Below are 19,246 nucleotides of genomic sequence, written 5' to 3' on the forward strand. Positions count from 1 at the left end.
TATGATCCATTCCCTGTGAAAAGAAAGAAAATTACTAACTGTATTTCGCTCGGAATTAAGACCATGCTTACATGAAATCTAAATAATGTCCAACTCTTTGAATGAATAAACGAATCACGGTTGAGTCCCAATCATCTAATTGAAGACGCACCCGTGCCTCTTGTTAACTCGGAGCGAAGACGAGCGTGAAGACTGCCGGGCCCATTGTCACAAAGCAAAGTGCGCGCTATTATACTTTTCCATTCGCAATTGTTCGCTGCCAAATAATCTGCAATCAAATAATTAATTTTGAACCGAAGCATGGCTGCAGAAGACGCCTCACCTGAGTTTCATTTCGGATTCTCTTCTACCTGCAGCGAAGCTATCAACAGGTAGTTCAGAACTCTTCTCATCAGCAGACGTTGCCTCCTCACCTGCCCTCGTCCTGCGGCTGTTCACTTGTGCATGGATGCTGCTTCTCACGCTGAGAGTGTTTATTTCTTCCATAGACAACAGCCACCTCCATGCCCAACGGCCAACGCTCCGCCATTCTCCAACAAGAACTGGAATCGTGTGGGAACCATTCCAATATGACTCGATTGAGCGCCGCGTGTCTGAGAATGGCGGAGGGGCGTTGGCTGAACTGTTATACGACTCGGCGTCCCCTGCTCGCGCTCTAGTACAATTCCTCTGCCGTTGCGTGGATTTTCATTGAAGGGCTCACATGAGGCCGTGCGTTTCCATTGAGTCAGTTGTTTGGGAACTGTCTTGACTTTTGGTTGTCGTCTGCACTTCCGTTCCGCTTGGGTATTAACTGTTGTATAAAGGAACAGATGAGCAAGTGTTGCCAGCGATAGGAACTGCGAGAGTTGAGAACGAGGCTACGAAGGAGAATTTTGAGCCGCGATGACTCAAAGTAGTTAAAAGACGTTATTGCTGTTGTGATGACGGTGCGAGTGTATGAGCTTCCTTGACTTTGCTAGCCGATTCCGTTGGGCAGTTGGAATCCGACGTTGGCCGTGTTAGTTAGTCTACGCGTTTGGAAAGTGGAGTCCGGTTGTGGTGCTTCTCTGCTCAGCTTTCCTAGTGTGGGTTCAACAGTTTCGAACTCAAGGACATCCTGTCTGATTCTGTAAGCCTTGCAAGCGAACCCGAAAGGATGGGGCAATAGGGGAGCGTTTGGCTTTAGAAAGGTGCATTGTAAACTTGGAGCTTATTTCGCGGTGCAGTGGTGTTGTCATGGTCGTTGGTGCAGTACACTCTTGTATAATCCAGTGCTGCGGCAAAAGTGGTCTTATGTAAGAGCAGTGTTGAAGAGAGCTCCCAGAAGTGCATTCTCCAGCGAATCCTGGTCGGTTCTTAGTAATTCAGTGGACTCTCCAGATCAGTCGCTCAATGGATTGATCGTGCTACCTTGCAGCAGTAGCAATTAATGACGTAGTGAGGTAGTGATCAGTGGTCTGTAGTCAGTGGTATCAAAGTTGTGTAACCGGTGTATTCAGCAGTGATTTAACCATATTTGATTATTTTTAGTGGGCTTAGTGTGCAAGCTTCTGTACGTGATCGTGATTAGATAGTGCATTTTTACTTCTTCCTTGAAGATTCCGCAGCTGACACTAGTGTGCGCTTAGTGCTTTTAGATTTATCCAAGTGTTTAGAGAGGAACCGTAATTGATAAGCATGAAGATGATACGACGCTTACTAGCCCTCTGGATCGTGCTGATTGCGGCGAATTTGAAGTCCTTCGTCGAAGGAAATCAGTCGCTGTTGGATAAAATACGCGATGATCCCGATTTATCACAGGTAAAACAATTGCTTACTAAGGCGACTGTTAATTGAGTTTTGGCTAAACACAATTATTTTGGATCAATAATAACCGTGCTAAGTGGATATCATAAAATAGCTGTTTCATGTTTTCAAATCTTTACAACCTGCTTTTCAATTTTTTACGGAAACATCGGGATTTGTGGAAAATAAATACCAGACTAGCTAGGGAAAAAGATTGAGAAAAAAAAGGAATTTTAACATACACCGAAGAACGGAGCAAATGGCTCACGAAATATTGATATATATTAAAAAATTAAATTTAAAGCGTCTGCCCTTAATTGAAAAATATAATTTTCCCTTTATATATTTGAGGAGCTCAAAAATTCAATAAGAAACCACGGAGTTGCTATTTGATTTTTCTAATTATTGAGATCGGATTTCGCCGCAACTGGACAAAGGGTCAAAAGATTCCTTTCTATATTGTGCAAAAAAAAATCCGTACAGTCTGGTATTTTGACTTATGTAACCAAAGTGTCTTTCCGGATTCCACGCATTGGAGCATTGCTTGGGTTTCGGAAATGAGATTTCTCAGGTGTGTAATTCTATGGTTTCCCTTTGGGCCACTACATCAATTTTCAGATTTAAATTCACTATTTCATCCTTGACTTTGAAATTCTACCCTAAAAATTTATCGTCTCCTGGGATCTCAAAATCGATCGCAACAAATGCAGGTAATTCGTTAGAACTTTGAGAGGAAATGTATTACGGGTACCGAGGATTAGGTCCGACTACCAGCACTGTGAAATATCGTTGGTTGCCGTAAGCCCCTATGTGAAGTATATATAAGAGTCAACCACGCCTACGTGCCATAGTTGAAAGCTCCTGAAAATGCGCTTCCCGAGAAGCTTGCACTTCTCCTCCAATATTCTTTACCAAGTGGTTCTGTTGCGGCCCATTCATTGTCGATCCTAGTATTGAGAATTCAAGTTTTCCCGGTATATGACCTGCTCACAGCTACTTCGACAAGTCTATGGATGTCTGGCCGGTACGCTGACGTAGTTCTTTGTTCAATATTGGGTTTTTCATTAACAGCCATGGCCACTCTCGGTGTGCTGATGATAAAGGAGCAAATATTAGCGCAAAGGAAAGCTGACTTGATCTTTAGGATGAGTTCGAATTAGCGCAGCTAATTCATCGAGAGGCATTTACTTCAGCGGAAACAATGCTACTTAGATAATTAAAGTGTTCAACGCCTTGACGCTCTATCCATCAATGCAGGTGGGACTTTCGTAAATTCGCTGGGGTGTATCACCAGTCAATTGCATATTAGGAATTCTAGAAAAAGACCTTGGACTATGATAGCGGAAAGTTGTCAATTTTGGTATTCAATTTTTGCTCTGCCTGAGATACGGTCTTTCTCATTTTTAAATCATCCATCCCTCAACAAGACCATATGCATTTGACAGCTCAAAAAGTTGAAGAGAACTGGTTTTGGAACCCAAGAATGTTTGATTTTACTTGAGATCATGTATTCTGCGGATAAAATTCCCATGAATGGCAAGGACTCTTCGGGTTTATTCTGTACTTCCAGTAGACAGATGGTAGTTTATCGTCCTGAAACGAGAGTTATTAAGGTGCTGGCAGGAATAAGTGTAAGCGGCTTTGTTGGTTGCTTATGTTTCACCTCCAACTATTCGCTATTGTGGGCAGTGTACTATAATGTCTAATCAAATAAGCAGGATGCCCCAAAAGGTCCGTACATTCTTCCAAATCCCACGTTGGGCGCCATTTATTAAATCTTATACCTATGGTACTTCCGGAGGAGATAGAGCATATTAATTAATTGGAAAAATATGTGTATTGAAAGGACTTGCTTTAAATTTGCTTCATATTATATAATAAATTAGGGAACTGAAGACTGTTCAGGTATATTAAAGGTTTCGTGGGTTCTTATGTAAGGAATTTTGGATGTACGAAAACAACCATATCATCCTCCGTTCAGACCGATGAGCATCACCACCAATAAGAAAGAATTACAGTGACACCCTGACAACCCTGTCGAACCCCGCTTTAGAATTCTAATCCTTCCGAGATTTTACTTCGATGCAGTGTCACATTTTACGCTATTATATTTTACCGGACAATAGTCGTGTTTCCGGAATGTGTGCAGAATACACCAGATGCTTTCAATCTTGCTGCTACTGTAAGTTTTCCTGAAGTTAGTAAAGAAGAGGTGGGACTAAAGTCTACACTTTACATATTACTCTATAATGATCCAGAGGGATTTGAAGTGTTCAGTTTAGGAGCATCCACAGCGAAAATCAGCTGCGTTTAAGGTTTTCATTCATACCCTCCAAAATTAACTTGGCAGTAGTCCTTCCACCAGCAAGAAGATCATAAATGCTCCCTAGCTTATTGTATCAAAGATGCCTTTCTTCCATATCTTACTGGCGAAAAGGTCTCAGATTTCAAGATTTCTGGGAAAAGTGGAGGAACCAGCTCCACAGATATTTCAGAAATTGCAACATAGCCAGTAAAGATGTCTCTATTTCAATGTTACAGTGGCTTGCGAATTTTATCCACTAGAAAGTTTACGAAATTATGGCAAAGTGATCCTTCCACATTTTAAGTTATTCATTTTCGGTATGGAGAGCTTATAGTTAACGACCTTATCGGCGCCACGGACTTGCAACTACCTTCAAACTTTGTCGTGACTGTGTATGCAGTTCTGAAATTGTTGTTTTCTGTGGCCCATGCTTGTTTCACCATTAAAATTATAAAAACGATTCGTAATAAACGTTGAAGCCAGAATGGCCATTCGGATTGACTATTGTCAATAACGAGTGAAAGCTATCCCAAGATTGAAAATTGGCCGCGCAATTCCGTTTGTTAAAGTGCCCGTCCACACGCTCTTGCACGTCTTAATGCTTGCCACGAAGGTCCTTTTGGGCACTTCAGTCCCTCTGACGTCAAATACGAAACTTCGCGTGCATTATGATCTATTTAGATTGGTTCAGGTTAGAACCAAAAATCAGAAACTAAAGTTAAAGTAGAAATAGATGCACACACCGCCTCGATCGCCAACGTTGATGAAAAGTACAGACTTGTGCGCCATGATCAAGGAAAGGGAATCCAGAATTCAAACACTCTTCATACCTTCATGGATTGGAGTATTTCACGTCGGAGTTTCCCAACCAGTTTCGACCCGTGTGTGAAACACCCCAGCTTTTCTACTATTTTTGGCACCGTGGCGGAGAACCCATCTTAACCATCTCACCTAGATGTTACATTTAGGTTCCGCAAATGATAAATGAGGTTTTGGTCTCCGGAATGGTTTCGCATTGCGAATTTACGTAAATTCAAGGTTAGTTTACTCACGAACTTTTACGTTGCCGGACCCAATTAGCCACTGGTCTGACGATGCAAAAGTAACTGTGGATATTGGTATATCTGGCCATTATTCTCCCAGATGGTACCTTATGCCAAGGTTTTTCTATGGACTAAGAAACGATTTCCCGGAAAGGAGGGGGATGTTCTTGCTCAGACAGCTTCACATTTTAATCATTCAATGATCTGCACCTACTGTCAATCATTGTGAAGTGAATGTGGCTCGAGGGATTCTGTCGGCTCTCGCCTATGACATATATATAGAGGAAGGATTTGAATTGATTAACTCTTCCTGAAAGCGGTCGAGTGTCATTATTTAGCATAGGCGGTAGCGGCCTCGAAAACGATCGACATGCTCCTGATAATGAAAAAGAAATGAGATCTCTAGTTCATAATGGCAATCAAAGAGCTGGCATTTCTCCTTCCCTTCGTGTGCTATTTAATATTGTTACACTATCAGCTACTTCCTTACTACAAGAATAAAGAGATCAGCAATCCGGCTCAAAAGTAATTCACATAAATGCAAAGAAAGGCAGACCTAGGTGAGGGCAAAACAATTCCCAATCCATGAACGCAACTTCGAAGATATGCAGGAAAAGATTGAAAACTTCTCTGCAAGGTGAGGTAGGAATGATGAATGAATGAAGTTCAGTGCACGTGAACTCTGGTTGTGAACAAAGTAAATAGACTGATTTCACCTACGAGAAGAAAGTTCAAAGACTAATATTAGCTTTAGGGAGGGAACCAGATATGAAGTTCGTGCTGAAAGGGGCTACCTTCTATAGTTTCACTGTAACAAATCTTAATGACTTTTTGGCCTCACATTGAGCGCGATGCATATTTCGCTTCGATGTTCAGGAATGGCCGAAATAACTACCCAGATTGGTTATTGACTACCAATAATAATTGACTATACATCCCCGCTACCTCTTGAATGAAGCTCCTTTAAATTATGCCGTCGACTACGCGCTTCTATGTCTCTACGCTATCATCATCATCGGTATCTGGTCTAGGGCTGCCTTTGTAAAGAACTCCAGACATCCCGTTTTTGCGCCGAGGTTCACCAATTCGATATCCCCGAAGGTTGTCTGGCGTCCTAGCCATGTTTTTCTACCATAGATATTATCCTTATAGACTTTCCGGGATCATCCCCACCCATGCGGATTGGGGGACTCTAATCGGATCACTTTTTCCTGGGCCAGGTTAAAGAGGACGCGTGATAGGGCATCCCCTTGTCTGAGACCGTTGTTAATGTTGAATGGTCTCGAGCGTGATCATGTTGCTTTTATTTGGCCTCGCAGATTGATCAGGGTCAACTTACTTTGTCTTATTAATATCGTCGGGATGTCGGCCATGGGAGAAGGCCGTGTATAGTTTTACCCTGACTGTACTATCATAGACGGCGTTAAAGCCGACGAAAAGATGGTGCAACTGATGGCCATATTCAAACAGTTTTTCCATCGCTTGCCACAGAGAGAAAATCTGATCTGTTGATTATGTGGATTATGGAGTGAAGCCTCTTTCTATGCTAGCGAGGCTTGGAAATACAGAAAGTGTCTTTCACGTCGCTTCACGGTGCGTTGGGATTCCAAGAGGAGAGACGATCGGAGAGAAAAGATCCCCGGTCCTGGCTGCTTCATGTACAATGAATGTAACATAATGTTCTTTGGAAATCGGGATATTCTATCAGATCCCACATCCTGGCTAATTGACATTTTTCCCACAATATGATTTTAATAGTTTTAATTTTTGTTTTAGTTCAACCAATTGGTTCACCTGATTCTGTATCTTATTTTATACACGTCTTCCTAATTCCTCAATTTCTTGATGAACCCATCTACTGTCAAAGTTTGGTTCTAATGAAGTCTAAGGGGAACAAAAGACGTAGGCAAAAGGTTCCTATACAAATCATCTGATCTTGTCTAAAGGCAACTCCATTTGTGACGAAGGACATATTTATTACTACTGTTGATGACCACGGTCTTGAATGAAGTGCTCTAACACACTTCAAGGCCCTGATCCAATTGGATTGTTGCGCCAACGATTATTGTTATTTCCGAGTTATCACAATCTCAGATGTGGGATTTTATCTAATACTAGCACTAAGTGCCAAGCATTTAGGCACGGACGATCCTATCTGCTTAAAAACTAAAGAGGCGCTGGTGGTAGTGGCCGGTGATAGGTCAGTGGGTGAATCCGTCGAGAACTCTCCGCAACATCGAACACGTATGCAGAATGGTGTTCTTCTGCATGGTTTGAACCAGACTCTGCGTAAGTTCCAGGACATAAAAGGAAGCCGTGAGGGATTTAGGTACAATACCCGTGGCTGAAAATAGTATGGAAACTACAACCACCCACTCGAGACACCAAATTTCTTTGATTTCCCGAGCCAATGGCTAATAGTTCACCTTCTTCTCCACGTATTTCCGTTCGATGTTGCTATTATGGGGGACAGCAATATCAATTATATATGCGGAGCGACCCGTCTTGTCAGCTAACAGTACGTCATACTTGTTATGTACAGTATGTTGCAAGCAGAACTATCGAATACTGCTTGCAGCGCATATCGGTAAACCGGACGAGCCCATGTTTGTATGCAAGGTTTTGATGGCTAACCTTACATACAGCATTATGCCTGGTGATGTATTGCATTGACCAACGCCGAACCAGACATTCTGCACTGGTCGTTCTCCACCCGTTCTTTTATGGTGAGCTTTTTATAAGCTCGGGTAGCGACCACCCTGAATTGCACACATGAACTCCTCCGTCTCAGCAAAGAACACCCCAGACAATTCCCGTATGAACCGTGCATTGCCTTCGACTTCCATTCATCGATCCGCTCTTGGTCCGACTTCATCCCACTCAGAGGATTGAAAGATCAGTGCTTCAAGTTAAGTGGAGTGCACCCACAGTCTGCCTTACATACAGCCGCATGTAAGGGACTTGCCTGGTCTTTGCTGTAAAAATAAGCACGCAGCGAGCCGACTTGGCGATGATGTTGTGCCATCACGTCAACCACGCCCCTACCTCCGATGTCCCGAGACAGGTTCATCCGCTCCATGGCAGATTTTTGATGATGTATTCGGAATTTGCACATAGTTGTCCATATCCGCCGCTGGCCGTTTTCCAGATCGGTCTTCGCCCACGGCAATATTCCGAATGCATAAGCCAGTGAAGGGATAGCGAATACATTCAACGCGCTTATTTTATTCTTCCCCGAGAGATGCGATCAGCAACAGCTACACGTCGCAGAAATTCGTACAGCAGAGCGTCCTTCAAAGCACCAACTCGAGCATGGGTTCCTTGCAGAATTCCTAGGCATTTTTAGAAGTCTGTCTCGGTCATAGCTTCGATGTTGAGGCCACTAATGATATGTCCGGCATGCGGCTCGTGATGACCTTGTCTAATCCAAACTTCATCCAAATATCACGGCTGAACATATCTATTATTCGCAACGGACTTGTAAGATGGTCGTCAGTACCAGCATACAGCTTGATATATCAAGTGTGTAAGTTCGCACTTAGCACGTAGGCCATACTTTATTGCAAAACCATGCCCTCTAGCATCATTTAGTAGCCATGAAAAAGGGTTCAGTGCAATACAAAACCAAAGGGAGCTCAATGAATCCCCCTGAAAGATGCCCCTCCGTATACGGATGGGCTCTGAGGTATTATCACCCTCAGATGCACGCACTGATAAGGTGGTATACCACCCTTTCATTACTTTCGCCAAAAACTTTATTAGTTTCGGATCAATGCTATACAGATGTAGGACATCGATTAGCCAGGTATGCGAGATGCTACCGAAAGCCTTGGCATAATCGATATAGCAACTAAAGAGGTTTATCTGCCCTCTAGTTACTTGTCCTTCATCTACCGAGTTGATAATGAGTTGATCCTTGCAATCCCTTGACCCAACTCGTCAGCGCTTCTGCTTCTCGGACAGGATAGACGTTATGAATTTGTAGAGGGTTGGTAAGCAAGTAATCGTCGAATTTCCTTTTCGGTAACATCCGCAAAATCCACGCCAGGCGCATTCACATGGCGGGTGCCTTCCGCGGTGATCCACTCAGCATGCTGGGCATGGCGCTTCCGTCACCGAAAACTGTACTGTCTGGACACTCTGTTGGGATATGAAAGGGAGATATGAAAAGTTCTGCTGGTTCCTTGCATATCTTGCATTCTGCACACGTCTGGACTTTTGCCATACCGTCGTAACCGACTGCATATGACAAAGTTTCTGCTTTAGTGTATCCAGAATTTCAACTACGGGTGTCTCACTGGGGATGGCATAGTTTCTGTAAACCCTCTGCACTTTATTTCTCATCCGTCTGCTGGCATTACCTGTGCTGATCTGGATCAATTTAGCAATGTCCTGCCTAAGTGAGTCCCGCCGACGTTCCAGACGAATTTACTATGGTGGAACTCTTCGGCCACTCAAACCAATAACACGAAAGCGAATCTTCTGACCGTACAATCTGATAGCCGTAACTGCATCACAATACACAAGTGATTGTAGTTGCAGCAGTGACATATCAGCACACAGCCGAGATGCAATCTCATCATAGATTTGAGATAGAATTCCCGGAGTTGCTGGAGATGCATAGAACCTGGAGATACCTGGTCTATGCAAAGGATCCATATCCGAGAAATCTATACACGCTCTTTGGAATTCGTCCCGAACCTCAGCTGGAGAAGAGTGCTTCGGCGGGTACTGAAACAGTTACCTGCAATGCGGCGTGGTGTTGTTGATGCCGCCGCTTCTGCCCCCATCGGCTCTCGGTCACCAGTTTCCCCGATGACCTCAAGTCGAACACGCTCCCTGATGATGGCCGGGATTGTGTCGCTCCGAGTTATAAAGCGGTACTGGTCTACGACTCGCTGTACAGTGACGTGCACGAATTGCACGACACGCTCGACGAATCTCTGGTGGAACAAGGGGCGATAAGATGTTGTACCCGCCCCCGCCGTTATTTCATAGTAGGAGCGGATGTTGAAGAGGTTCATTTCTTCAGTCCACTTCATCCGCTGCCTACGCGAAACTGCTGAAGTGGTCGCCACAGATTGTGGCGAAACTGCTGCAGCAGGCGAAGCCTGGTCGTCGTGGCACCTAGACGTCGAACCGCCCCACAACTAGCGGTTTCGACGCGTGCTGTCCATTACGGGAGCCCGACCCAGTCACTAAGTCAGACGACTTCCGCCGGTTATCCGTACCGGACCTTAAGTTCCTTCTTCTTCTCATAGGTGGATTTGCATTTTATACCTAACTGCCAGGTGTGCGAATAACTTCCTCAGTGAGTAATCTGCAAGACTGCAAAGTTCCTGCATTTTCCTCACCTACTCCGTGAGACGCCGCGGTGGCGTACAGCCATTCAGACTGAAGCTATCTATCCCTCCTCCTTTCATAACCGGGTTTGGGACCGGCTACGGCGGAGTTATTGATGACCACATAATTTCCATCGGAATATCACAAATTATTATACTATTTATTAGAGGATAACCATATTTTTGGGTTTAACGTATTTGTAATACAGTGGATATACGTGATACCATTACTAAGCACGTCCTCTTTGCATAGGTTTATGTTGATGGACAGTAAGTTTATTAGCGATAAATGAAGCTAAGGAATATAATGTTCCTGCTCTTTTGACGATTCTGTAGCGAGTCGATCAATGCTGAAAATTACACTTTGTGTTTGGGATTCAACTTCGGTGGCGGATGTTTTTGATTAGCTTGGGAATAGTACAATTGACTTACTGTTGTCTGAGTGCTTGGTACTTCGGTTCATCCTTACATGAACTCGATACATAAACGTTCCATCTGCATGCATGCATGTGGGTTGACGGAATTTGGTATCGAAAAATATAATCATTTTGGAGAAAATTGGGTATTATAGATGGAAACCAAGTTTCTTTTAAAACGCCTTATATTCTCCAGAAAACCTCGAAGAAAAGAGTAACAAGAAAATTTATTTTTCCAATTTCGATTGAGCTAATCTTTTCTCGGTCTATTGGTTAAGTTGGAAAACTTCTTCATTTTGCCTATCGGTTTCGAAGTACTTTGAACTTTGAAAACATTACCCCAGACTTTCTAGAAATTCGCCAACCACGCTTTCTGCGTATCCCTCAGTGCATATTTTTCGACAATTTAGAAAAGATACATCAACCGCTATTCATGCTTCGCTGGCTCCTGACAAGGTATCTGAACCTAGAACAATTTATTCTGGAATACATTTCGGCTTGCTTGCTTTCTTAATTTATTCTTGCAATTATTGTCAATGGGATCCACCAACAGAGTCATTTTCTTCTTTTTATTCCAATGGAGACCCGCCCGAATGCTACAGGTGTCTTAAACTGACATCGGAGAGTATAATTTTCCGCTCATTTATTTTAATTGTTAGGTGAACGTAGGCATGTGTACATAACATTTAGATTTGATCAAACTTTCATTATAATCGCCTGGAAATCTGACCTTTCGGTATCTTTTGTGAAGGAGGTGTTTAAGGTTGAGCATTAACCTCCGACTTTCTCACAAGTATTGAAGTGCGGCACGGGTATCAGAGTAATTACATTTTCGTGTTTCTTGTCCATCCTAAGTCCCGATCGATAATCATAACTCCAAGAACTAATTTCTCGCAAACAAAGGAACTTTGTAAACTGTGAAGCTCATAATTGTGATAAAATGGAGATAAGTCGCAGATTCATCTCAGGAGATCATTTCCAATATTTTCTCTATGAAAGCTAAGTTTGTTTTCAAGGTCGAAATTGTAAGAATTTTTATGGCCGAATTAAGAAACTTTATCTACTGTCAGCAGCCGAGAATATTTTTGAAGACACTTGAGGCCCTAAAGTAACATTCGTATTAACCCTTAGAAGAAGGGGGATGAAAACTCTATAGGATAAGAATAGGACACTTCTCAAATTATTGTTATCACCTGGGAAAAGTTGGCGTGGGAGCTTTGTAATCCTTTGCTTTTAACAAACGTCCTGAAATTCTCAAAAGCCTGCGAGTTACGCAGAAAGGAAACCGTCTTAACAAATACGTCAGAGTATGGAGCCTAAGTGTTTGAAATTATGATACGTCCCATTTCCCCAATCTATTAGGGAGTATGAAAGATAATCATTACTGACGGTCCTAGATAATCCTTGTAGTGTAGTTTAGCTTGAGTTTGGATTCCATATCAAAATCGTACAATTAAATAGGATAGGAAATCGAATATTTAATTAATATGGCTTTGGATTTCTTTATTTGTCCGGTTTCGGAAAGTAATAAAAACTTTAGTCAGTTTGAAAAGCAAACGTAATTTTCCTTATTTGGTAGATATGTATCGCCATTTCAGGACCTCTCACACAACTGAATTGGAATGAGCGCGGGATTAAGGAAAATTTGCCCCCAAAAGATCATCGATTTCCTGGTTTCGGGGAGGGTATTCACCCACTTGTACTCACTACTCTTCACCATTAATTATTCATTGGCGTAGAAGAAGCATTATTAAAATCGATTTACTAAATACTTGTCTATTGGTCACACGCACTTAATTTGGATACGGTTTAGACAATGGTATGGAAATTGATGGTTTTGGAACTATAAACCTGAACGCATAAATGAATTCTTTATATTCAAAGGGCAGGGTGATATCAAGAATACTTCCCTAAATAACCGTGCACGGTGTCAAAAAAAAGTCTCCGTTAAAGCATTTAGAAAAATCCATCAAGAGTTATTAGTTGAAAACTGCAGACATAACGCACATCAAAATTTATTCTGTCAAAAAATCTGGAAGGAAAATAATACATCCATACGACATCCGCGTCTTATCCTATCCCGATGTCAAGTATGAAATTTTGAAAATACACTGAAAAAAATACGTAAGTTCCGCTCAGGACTACATTAAAATACAATAGGGTACAATACTGGAAAATTTGGTGTAAACCCTGTTTTTATTAGCAGAAAATAATAGCCCAAATTAAAACAGTTTTTTTGCGAATAGATCAGTCGTGCACCGATAGCTTCCTGTTGGCTTCACACCTGAAGCATTTAGCTTCTGGATGCCATTTTGGTAAATTTCTAGCAAAGCTCAGCCTTTCGTAGAACAGTTGGGAGGCCGCCTGCTTTCGCCGCATAGTCAATTTATTAAATAATACAAAGTTTTGCCAGATGTTTGGCACCCTAATTCTTCCTTCATTTGCCGTTATATTCATTGGAAAAAATACTTATGTGTATGGAATTTTCAGACATTTGGGCACAACAAATCGTATTTATCCCTCTTCTTCCTCGTTATCATAGACACCATTTTGCATTTTATTTACTATTGTAATCCTTTCATTTCTGTGGGCAAAGCACTTTTTCCTACAATTCATCGTAAAGTAGTTTGTCAGATAATAGGTAGTAACGACTTAATGGGTTTGGTAGATAGTTAAACCATCCTTGGTGGCTGTACAGAACCAAGTGGGAGAGGCTATCCCAAAATTGACTGAAGTTTTCTTTTGATCCGTGCTGATTTGGCTCTATGCTAGGGGGTCCTTTAACGACTTCGATCATTCACGTGCCATTTAATAAAATTTCACCTGTTCTTAACCGATGCAGGAGGGGGGGTCCACACCGGAACCTGAAAAAATCAACAGACACGGGACCTGGGAATTACGCAAAGAAAATAATGGTTAGACCGCCGGGTAGAGCCGTAAAACTCCAGACCCGAGTACCTCGATCGAGAGAGAAGAGCCGCGGCGGATCGCATTCTCATTCGATGCTTTTCCTACTTGAGATGTACACTGAGGCGCGGCCTTTGGGGTTCCCTCCCTGCGTTGACATTCTCAGCTTCTTAAATAGAGGATATCCCCAGTTAGTGAGAGTTCTGCAGGCTTAGAGAGAAAGAGGGGAAGAGTGAGTCCTCAATTCAACCAAATTAGCTGCGATTCTTTCATTATATTCAAAGCAAAGTAAAAAAAAGAGACAATAGTTCAGGAGAAATTGTCACTAGGACCAGCACGTAATATATGCGTATATTATGTGAGAGTACCCACTTTTGCGTGATATTGACATTCATAGTCTTCAATTTGTAAAGAAACGAGAACTTTGACCTATTATTATAACTTTGTTAGTGGCAGTGCGATTTGCACCAAACCTGGCAGGAACACGCTCTATGTTGTAGCCTATATTACTACATTTCGTGGTACTAGGGTGAACTTAAGGGGGGTTTTGCAGCCAATTACTAACAATTATAGTAATATACTATTTTAACTTTATTTGAAAGAATATCGGTATGGAAGGTATTTCGGTCCCTAGGTACCATATAGTGGCAGTCTCTTAATTTTGCTGAGTACCATCTATAAGATATTCTCTTCTATCTTGCTAGGTCGGATAGCCCCATACGCCCACAAAATCATTGACCCATACCAAAGAGGCTTCACTTCAGGCAAATCAGCCCCAGACCAGATTTTCTCTGTGCGGCAAGCGATGGAAAAACTGTTAGCATATGGACACCAGTTGCACCATCTATTCATCGACCAGCCGCCTATGATCGCATAGCCAGGGTGAAACAGTACACGGCCATGAGAGAATTTGGTGTCCCGACAAAATTGATAAGACTGACTAGGCTGACCCTGGCCAATGTGTGAGGCCAGATAAAGGCAGTAGGATCACTCTCAAGACCAATCGACATCAATAACGGTCTACGACCAGGAGATGCCCTATCATGCGTCCTCTTTAACCTGGCCCTGGAGAAAGTGATTCGCGATGCCGATGTAAATGCGAGAGGCACTATCCTCTTCAAATCCACCCAATTACTGGCCTATGCTGACGATATCAACATCATGGGAAGAACCACTCGAGACGTACAAACTGCCTTCATGCAGATCGAGCAGGCGACGCGAGATCTTGGGCTGCACATCAATGAAGGCAAGACAAAATATATGGTGGGAACGTCAGCACCAAAAACTAACCAACCAACACCATTAAACCGTACTGGTCAAACGGGAAAAATAAAGATAGGGGACTACAATTTTGTGATAGTTGATAATTTCTTCACAACCGATAACAGCTACGATGATGAATTCCGCGTGCGGTTGTTGGCAGCCTACAGGGCCTACTTCAGCTTACAACAACTGTTTCGGTCGAAACGTCTCACCATAGGGTCAAAGCTCTTATTGTACAAGACAATGATCTTGCTAGTCCTTATGTATTCCTCGGAGACTTGGGGTCTTCCCAAGAAGAATTGCGAACTTTGGGCCGCATTCGAGAGAAGAATCATCCCAAGAATTTTTGGCCCCCTACATGAGGTTGAACGATTCCTTAGCCTACATAACGACAAAATCTATGAGCGATACCACGACTGTCAGGTTGTGGATAAAATCCGGCTGAATAGGTTACGGTGGGCGGATCATTTAATGCGTATGGATGAGGATGATCCAGCCCGGAAAGTCTATAAGGGCAATATCTATGGTAGAAAAAGAAGACGAGGTAGACCCTGCCTGAGATGGAGCGATGGCGTAGGTCAGGACGCCAGGCAAATTTAGGGATATCGAATTGGTGGACCTCGGCGCAAATCCGGGGTGTTTCGAGGCAGGCTAGACCGGATACCGGTTGTTGCGCCGTTGATGGTGATGATGATGATATAAGAAAATTCCCTTATCAACTACCATGGTGCGAGGCGTTCACAATGGGACGGATCTGAAACGCAAATACAATAACCTCCGCCAGCCTATAAATGTCCTAATTTTCCAACGCAAGTTTGCTTATTATTTAAAGAATTAATTCGTAATCATATCGAATTTCATCAATCATTGAATCAAATTTAAGCCGTTCATAGAATTCGTGAGTTAAAAATACACCGAAAATAAAAACAAAAGCGAAACTAAGGAAAACGTCCAAACCGGCAATGATGCGGCGTAGGCTACGCTCCATTTGGGGGATATTGGTCACCATATATATCAAGCCAGTTGATGTGGATCTCCCGCAAGAAATTGTTCAAACTTGGTCAGCTCAACGAAATGCTTGTGACACTTTAACATCCTTGATAATGTAGAGATTGCCAGATATTCCTGCCTCCGTGGGTGAATGGTGGGACCAAACTAGAATTTTGACGTCAAATCATCCATCTGAAGGAGGGAGTTATAAGAATACACTCGATTTTTATAAAGAAATTCTTGAAAGCAAGGATGACAGTGGAATGGAAACCATCGTTGGACTTCTAGAAAATCAGGATGGCCCGATCAGACAGCTCTGCACTTCGTATGCAGTTAGCCGGCTTTTTCAGACCTCAGAAGAAAATATCTATGAAAAGTCATCTCCCACAACAAATTCGCGCATTTCTTGACTTGGGATTCCCAAAGCTTGCAAGTATCGTAAGCATGAAGCCGTTTCCACAGCCTTATCAGAGGCTCGTACATTAAGGGCTGAGTGTTTGGAACTCAGTTCCTGAACCTGCCTACTAGCTCTCGTTAGAAACCTCTTTGAATAGTGCTTGATCTCCCTTTTGCAGCTGTGACTGGATGTGGACTACTTACCCGCTTCTATAGTCTTAATCTCTTCAAAGAGAACCTTCTTTGTTATATGTATTCCTTTCAAGCTGTTTAATTAATGTCATTCTTTTTTGACATTACCCTTCGCAATGAGTCATACAATGAACGTATCGTGCATATTTTCGAGGTTTGCTTAGCAGAGTTCAATATCTCCAACACTTTTAGCTCCCGATGCTAAAGCTATATCGGTGCTAAAACGCCCCCCAACCGAGTTTCTCTGAATCCTTCTTTCGTCCTAGAATTAATCATTGAAAAAGATACTTTCCTTTCTTTTTATTTATTAATTTTAATTTTTTGTACATCGTTCCTTTCCAGCGAATAAAGGGGTAATAATTTCCGGTTCCCCCCGCTCTAGTTATTATTTTTTTTTTTACTTGGACGCCCTTTCAGGTCAACGTAAATTCTTTTCGGTTAGCAATGAAAATGGGATTATATTTTTGTAAGTGAACGAAATTAGATTCCTATCAAATTGAACTTCTTTTCATCGCTGGATACTCTTTGCTATGATGTTTTGCGTCACGTGGTCCCTGATGTCATGGTGTCTGTTCTTTATTTTTACACAAATCCCCGCCTTAAGTTTTTTAAGCAGATTTGACGAAAGCATCTTTAAATCCATCCCAATTACTTTCTTTGGATCCATAGCTACTGGTATCTGTAGATTTTTTATTTCTCAACCCTTTTCAGTCTGGAATCTGATAAAAACTTAAAGTTACCGTATCTCTGTAAATGAGGACATTCCGCAAAAAGAAAAAAAATGTCTAATTCAATCTCGGGGCAAAGTGGCGTGGGGTCGAAAAAATTGAAAAAGGAGCTTGAAGAAAAAATGCAGGGTTTAGGCGAAAGGGGCCAAAAGTCGACATATTGTTTGTGTGATTGTAAAATTGGCAAATAAAAACATCAATATTCCACCATACATCAGCAGCGAAATCTTTTTGATGAACTCGAATCGGGGAGAGACCACCAACTTATTGTGGAGTCCCTTCCATAATAGGAGGATATCTGCTGTATTCATTCCGCAATAACACAATGGCTCCCTATTACTAAACCATATTTTATGTTGGTCTGTTGCTTAGTTAGCCCTGGCATGTGAAGACGAATGTGGTTTTATTATTGAGCCGGTCCTAATGATAACCAAATCGTCATTGCCAGGTATTTAGCTTCGAGTAATCGAAATAGCTGGCCTTTTGTTGTGCCGCATAAAGCGATCTGCCTAACATATCAATGGGGTCAATTATTATGATTTGTGGCCTTTGCATCGAATACGTTCCCATTGATTAATTGAGAGGAAATCGAGAAACGGACTATGACCCAAGAATGGAACTACATAATAGTGGGTTACTCACCCTAGTGATATGACCTTACATAACCCGCGATGGTCATTTGAATGCACTTTCAATGTTATGGTGCGTGGAGTCAGTTTTATCTTTCACTAAGGATCAAGAATTTTCCACAACCGGTTATGTGACCTGTCGTTCTGTTCCTGCTATTGTTTAGGTTCCTGCAATTAAAACGAGTGGCACCAGTTCGAAATGGTTAAAAATTCCAAAAAGGTATTATCGTAAATTGATACCTTGCTCCTGACTGTCGGTGCTCGGCTAGTTTCTGTAACATCTCCGTATTATAAATATTCATAATGCATGCCAACGATTTATTTATGGATGGCCTGAAGTTAAATTGCCATTCTTGACCGTACATACCACAATAGTTTATCTGTACAATGATTGACAGGAATTCTAAGTGCTTGGCTGGTAACGGATATGAGCCCACAGCACGGAAGGTTTTAGCTATACATTCGTCGTAATTGTTAAATGACCAAGTGTATGTAAGCAGCATGCCAAATGCATTTCTGATAACCACATGTAATTGCATATCATTCAGGAATGCGAGATGAGCATGCACCTCATATACCACAGATGAACTAATCGACACATAGTGCGTATGTATGTTTCCTCGAAGGCACGAGTTTAAGGCAACATTTAGATGGAAACGTTAGTCGATGAGATGATCATCCAATAATTGCTCGAGGTAGGAATCTGTTTTTGAACATGAAATATGTTCTTAACTGAGTTGATAGATTTCAAAACATTACATACATAAATGAATGAATAATCTAAATATGTAGAAATATTTTCTATAATAATGAGCTCTACATGCAATTTCTCTGTCTGCATCACACTCGCTATCAGCAATTTTGTTTTATACTGAACTGATACGACGAATCATCATAAGCTACGGAAATCATATGCTAACGTCGTTATCGTTAACGATTTATCCTGCTTGTGAGGAGCGACTCACTGTCGCCACCACTTATCATAAAGATGGGTAGGTGATGTATGTAATATCACAAAAGTGATATCATCTTAAAATGTATTAACACATTATCATAGTCGAGCGTGATTCAAACATCGCCAAATATCATAACATCAGTTAACATCACAATCTCACTTCATCCCCAACCAATAGAAGAGTGATAATAGTACTATTCTTATGACAAGTAATGTTTCGTAATATACAAAACATCACTAAACATCACTGAGTAATATTGTAATGTATCACACCGTTCCTCCAGCACTGCTGCTTACGAAACTGTTAGGGTCA

At 41.9% G+C, this 19,246-nt stretch overlaps 1 protein-coding gene across 10 annotated transcripts in view; it reads left to right on the forward strand.

The window, feature by feature from the left end:
- Positions 1–735: 735 nt before the first annotated feature.
- LOC119658317 (fasciclin-1) overlaps positions 736–19,246 on the forward strand; it is a 385,465-nt gene continuing 366,954 nt past the window's right edge. For all 10 annotated transcript variants that reach the window (XM_038065651.1, XM_038065642.1, XM_038065646.1 and 7 more), the window contains exon 1: positions 736–1,782. In XM_038065651.1, the coding sequence (XP_037921579.1) occupies positions 1,660–1,782 (123 nt within the window). In that variant the 5' untranslated portion in view covers positions 736–1,659. The remainder of the gene's footprint in view (positions 1,783–19,246) is intronic.

This window comes from Hermetia illucens, chromosome 5 (assembly GCF_905115235.1).
Source record: "Hermetia illucens chromosome 5, iHerIll2.2.curated.20191125, whole genome shotgun sequence".
Lineage (NCBI taxonomy): Eukaryota > Metazoa > Arthropoda > Insecta > Diptera > Stratiomyidae > Hermetia > Hermetia illucens.